The sequence below is a fragment of the Brassica oleracea genome, chromosome C6 (genome assembly GCF_000695525.1).
Source record: "Brassica oleracea var. oleracea cultivar TO1000 chromosome C6, BOL, whole genome shotgun sequence".
NCBI lineage: Eukaryota > Viridiplantae > Streptophyta > Magnoliopsida > Brassicales > Brassicaceae > Brassica > Brassica oleracea.
The window spans coordinates 26,720,388-26,725,615 of NC_027753.1; the positions used below are offsets into that span (position 1 = coordinate 26,720,388).

Consider the following 5,228-nt stretch of genomic DNA (forward strand, 5'->3'; position numbering starts at 1 on the left):
GAACTTATGATTATGAGCTTCGATTTACTCATTCGGGTTTTGATCTATTACCCTATGGTTTTGATTTCAACATTAGATCATACTATTAGGGTTTGTAGTTTTTATGGTTTCGATTCATATCAAACAATCAAATTCGATTATGGGTTCTCTTTAAGGTTTTGAATTACCTTAACCTCAAGTAGGGTTGAATGGACCACCAAAGAGATGAACCGCGTGCTGGAACTGATCGGAGAGCTGATGTTGTCGCGAGCTGTTTGATTGCTGAGATCGGGAACGCGAGCTGTCCAACGTGCTGATTGGGTCGCGAGCTGTCCGCGAGCTGTCTGCGATCGTCTTGTTTGCGAGCTGAGGTTGAATAAGCCGAGATCGTCTGAGCTAGGATCAGGAACGTCTTGAGCTGAAGCTGATCGGGAACAGATTGCAAACAAGGATCGTGATGTAAGGTTTCACAATCGGGATTAGGATGGTTCGCCGGTAAGGATGTTCGCCGATTAGGGTTAGGGTTTTAGGCGGTTTGTTTTAGCTTAGGGATTCAGATTTTATCGTGCTGATAACGTGTTGTGAAACTAGAGAATATAATCTATGTTTCTGTATTATTCATAAACATAAGGAGCCCTTTATATATAGGGAATTACACCGTCATAAAATAATGGAAAGACTAAAGAAGGAAATACAAATATGGAAAAAGTACAAATCATAATCTAATAAGGAAAATGCAAGATGCCGATTCTCTCTCTCTCTCCTCACGGTTGACTCTCTTTCTCTAGCATTGGGTCGGTTATGAACCGGACTGGTTATAAACCGAGTCGGTTATGGCTCGGTTATAAACCGGGCCGGTTATGGAAATCCATTTATAACAAATAAAACAATTTAGGGATTACGCATGTGGTCAACTATATCACTACTCTCTGCCACTTCCACACTCTTTGATGCCCACCCAGTGTCAGCACTCAGCAGACTCAGCACACCTATGAAAATTACTATTGTTAAAAAAAAAATATTTACGAGTTAAAAGCCTAGAGTAAGAAACGACAACAGCAACAAATAAAACCACGAGTAACTTCTTTATCAATCTATCATATGCATTTTTGCCCATTTTACTAATGAATTCTTTTTAACCTAATCATGAATTCAATGATAATAATTATCTTAGACCATGATTAACCATGGTCTCTTAGCCGGAGCTCTTATCTCATGATTTAACATTTTTTTTTTGTTTTTACACTTTTCGGCTAAGAGACGACTCTTAGACCATGATTAATCATAGTCTCTTAAGTGGGATTTTTAGCTTCGGATAAGAGATGGTTCTTAGTTTTTCTTAGATTTTAACTAAGAAAAGCTAAGAACCGTCTCTTAAATAAGAGATATAAGAGCCGTCTCTTAGCAGTGTAAAAAAAACAAAAAAGTGTCAAATCATGAATTAAAAACTCCAGCTAAGAGACCGGAGTTAATCATTATATATCTTATTTAAGAGGCGGACGGTTCTTAGCTTTTCTTAGTTAAAATCTAAGAAAAGCTAAGAACCGCCCAGTTAAGAGATTGAGGTTAATCATGGTCTAGAGCATGATTAACCCGGGGTTCTTATGATGAGGTTTTTAGCGGAAGTTAAGAAACAGTTTCTTAACTTTTAACTAAAAAACTAAGAACCGGTTCTTAAATAAGGACTTTAAGAACCGGTTCTTAAATAAGGACTTTAAGAACCGGTTCTTAAATAAGGACTTTAAGAACCGGTTCTTAAATAAGGACTTTAAGAACCGGTTCTTAAATAAGGACTTTAAGAACCGGTTCTTAACTTTTTTAGTTAAAAGTTAAGAAACAGTTTCTTAACTTCCGCTAAGAACTCCATCATAAGAACTTCGGGTTAATCATGGTCTTACGATATCGATGTAAACATATATTGTATATCGATTAATTCTTCTAGTGAGAATAATTACACACATCATGTATATAATTATTCTAGTGATAATCAGATCTCTAAGAATAAACCGACATATAAGATGGGCCTAAACTAAGTTAACTAACATGTATACAAAATTAAGATAATTACACACATGTGTGATGCTACGATTAATTCTTCTAATGAGTTTTAGGTTTTCATCCCTATAGGTCGTGTTACCATCCTTTGAACGCTCTTGTGTTCCTTATTTTTCTCCACATTATGTCTTCTTTATGCAGTTTTGACTTTGAGTCTATGCATCATCATTCATCATGTATAGTGTATACCAAGTAAAACCAAACCGTATCATATTATCAGAAAAAGAAAAAAAAAACTATTTTCTTCTACCATATGTATACAGAAGCAAAGATTCTATTCAAATTTTGAATAAAAAAGGTTAATTTTATTACATGTATAACATAAAAATTATAATATCGATATAAAGATAAGAGTGAAAAAGAAAATTTTCAGAAATAGATTAAAGAAATCTACCAAGCGATATATATATTCTATGTTTGTTTTGGGATCAACGAAAAGGACTTTTTAATGTTTTCAGACTTTAAAAAGGAAACGGATTAATAAAAGCGTCTATATATATATATGAAACGGATTAATATTAATCGTCTATATATATATTTTGAAATTTTGAAATTTTAAAATTTTTAATTATTAAAAAATAATTTCGAAAATAAAAAGGGCAAAACCGGATATCCATATTTCATTAAAACAATGAGGATATAGAAGATTTGAGAGACCCATAGGAGATTGTCTCTGAAGATAATGGGAGGATGAGAGAAGTCAGGGCTCCAAAATCCCCAGTTCTGTGTTTCTCAGTTAATACTCTGGTTTGATTTTATTTTTTGACCAAAGAGTTGGTAGAGTTTCATGCTCTTTACTTTATTGCTACGTGAAAGCTTCATGATTACATGGACACGAAGACTCTAATCCAGTTATCCTCATTGGAACAAATGTGATTCAAGGTCATCATCAAGAGAGATGATCTTAACTTCATTCAATCCCAAAACAATACACCACTTAATACTAGCCCAGGGATTATTAATACCCAAACCAAACCAAAACTTTGGTTTTCAGTAATTCAGTTCAATTCGGTAAAGCATTTTACAAACAATTTGGTTATCAGCTCAATAGTCGGTTAGTTCAGTCTAAGGAAAATAATCAAATTCTGCACCAATCTAACCAGAAAAAAAATGAACCAAAATTAGGTGAAATTATCCAATATCGTAACAGATTTAAAGCGAAATCCAACATAATGGTTAATTCAATGGAATGTTCAAAAACTAAAATTACCAAACCAAAAACTGTTTTCGGTTCAACTCAAATGAGATTTTGGACGAAGCAAACTAATTGATACACTTTCTGTTTTTTCTAAGCAACTAATTGATGCACTTTCTTGAGCCAGTTTCGATTGTTGTAAGAAAAAGATTTCTTAGAAGGTAAAGTAGCTTCTGCTAAGTTCAAATATGTTCTTGATTCAAAGAGCGTTTAACAACAAGCACCACTAGACAATGACATGAAGAAAGAAGCAAGCAAGAAATCAAAAGCAGAAAACACCACAACCCTAATGGAATTATAGTGATAAGATGGGAATCTAAGCACGCTCTCCACGAATGCGCCTAGCCAATTGAATGTCTTTGGGCATGATGGTGACTCTCTTGGCGTGAATGGCACAGAGATTCGTGTCTTCGAACAAACCCACCAAATACGCCTCCGCAGCTTCCTGGAGAGCCAACACTGCGTGGCTCTGGAATCTCAGATCCGTCTAACAAAAATTCAATCAAAAGAAACAGATCATTACTTGTTCAGCTTAATCAGAAAACAAGATTGAGTTTAAAAACTAAAGATTTACCTTGAAATCCTGAGCGATTTCACGAACAAGACGCTGGAAGGGAAGTTTACGGATCAGCAACTCAGTGCTCTTCTGGTACTTACGAATCTCACTGATTCCATCAACAACAAACACAAGACAACCGTTAACTAACGGAGGGGGAACTTTTCCGTTAATTGATTGAAAAGGGGGAAAGAGATTGGGAAGTTATACCGGAGAGCGACGGTTCCGGGACGGTAACGGTGAGGCTTCTTGACTCCTCCGGTGGTCGGTGCAGATTTCCTCGCAGCCTGTTTCATCGATTTCGTTAGATCCACAAATCAATAATCACAAACCCTTCTTCCGTAAAATCGAATCGAAGAAGAACAAACCTTGGTGGCGAGTTGCTTCCTCGGAGCTTTTCCTCCTGTCGATTTCCTCGCAGTCTGCTTCGTACGAGCCATGGCTTTGAATCGGAGATGATGGGATCGAATGTTTGTTAACTTTAGAGAGAGAAAGTAGAGAAGATTCTTAATTTATAGTGGGGAGGTGTTTTAAAGAAGTGGGAGACGTGCGATTAGGATCATGTTCAACGGTCCAGATTTGATTGAGGAAAACCATTACGCCTACGTGGCGATCCGTGTTATCGATTCTTATTGGTCCGTTTCTTGTTAGGATTGGTTCAGTCACTGCTTTATCTGTAAGTTGAACCGGAATTTGGGAAGTTTACTTAAATTGAACCGGAGTTTGGTTGGTTCCAGAACTGGAACAAAATTAATGAATTAGTGATTGATTCCCTGGTCCATATTTAAGCCCCAAAGTGATTATGGTCGAACTATGCAGTTCAGTTGAAATATAGCTCGATAGGCCCATCATCGATAAACCTCAGCATGGACGAAAAGTAGCTTGCAACAACCATAATCGTGTAATCAGAACTTCGAGTAAAGGTATAAAATACGTTCAAAAATCATTAAATTTTAAAATCGACCTCACAAAGAAAAAAAAACAATTCTGGTTTGTTTCATGTTGCTCATTGATTCCGTAGCCCACAAGAAACTCAACTTGTCCGCCAACGAGAATACTCATCTCCCGTGAAACAGAATCTCGCCTACATTATTACGAGCAATCCATGCCACTCCACATACCCTTATCAGTGCTAAGACCAAAAGGCTCCTATCACTACAAGAAAACAGGGGGATTCTGATGGCCGAAATCGTCGGAAATTCGTCGGAATCGGTCTATTCCGACGAATTTCCGACGAACCCGTCCGTCGGTATCGTTTCGTCGGAAAAAAAAAATTCGAAATTCCGACGACTTTTTGACGAATACCGAGAAACGTCATTCTGACGAACTTCCGACGATATTACGATGCGGCTACACGAGACCAGAGTTCATCGGAAAACTACAATCCCGACGAACGTGGTTCCTCGGTTTATTCCGACGAACTGTAGGCGTCGGAATTTACCG

At 37.0% G+C, this 5,228-nt stretch overlaps 1 protein-coding gene across 2 annotated transcripts; it reads right to left on the minus strand.

Annotated features, from left to right (window-relative positions):
- Nucleotides 1-3,403: 3,403 nt before the first annotated feature.
- LOC106296396 (histone H3.3) lies at nt 3,404-4,289 on the minus strand. 2 transcript variants are annotated; one of them, XM_013732525.1, is made up of 5 exons: nt 4,154-4,289; nt 3,996-4,072; nt 3,804-3,894; nt 3,507-3,716; nt 3,407-3,455 (listed from the first exon to the last, which is right to left on the minus strand). In XM_013732525.1, exons 1-4 carry the CDS (start codon nt 4,223-4,225, stop codon nt 3,546-3,548), a joined length of 411 nt encoding a protein of 136 aa, XP_013587979.1. In that variant the 5' UTR covers nt 4,226-4,289; the 3' UTR covers nt 3,407-3,455; nt 3,507-3,545. The 2 variants fall into 2 exon arrangements, with proteins under 2 accessions (XP_013587978.1, XP_013587979.1); XM_013732524.1 differs by having other exon boundaries at nt 3,404-3,716.
- Between the last annotated feature and the right edge of the window lie 939 nt (nt 4,290-5,228).

Bases quoted from the DNA above. Each gene is read 5' to 3' on its own strand.
- LOC106296396 (XM_013732524.1), bottom strand. From the start codon at position 4,225: ATGGCTCGTACGAAGCAGACTGCGAGGAAATCGACAGGAGGAAAAGCT. The intron at 3,895-3,995 runs GTATAACTTCCC...TGATGGAATCAG, and splicing joins CCCGGAACCGTCGCTCTCCG to TGAGATTCGTAAGTACCAGA. The intron at 3,717-3,803 runs GTAAATCTTTAG...AATTTTTGTTAG, and splicing joins AAATCGCTCAGGATTTCAAG to ACGGATCTGAGATTCCAGAG.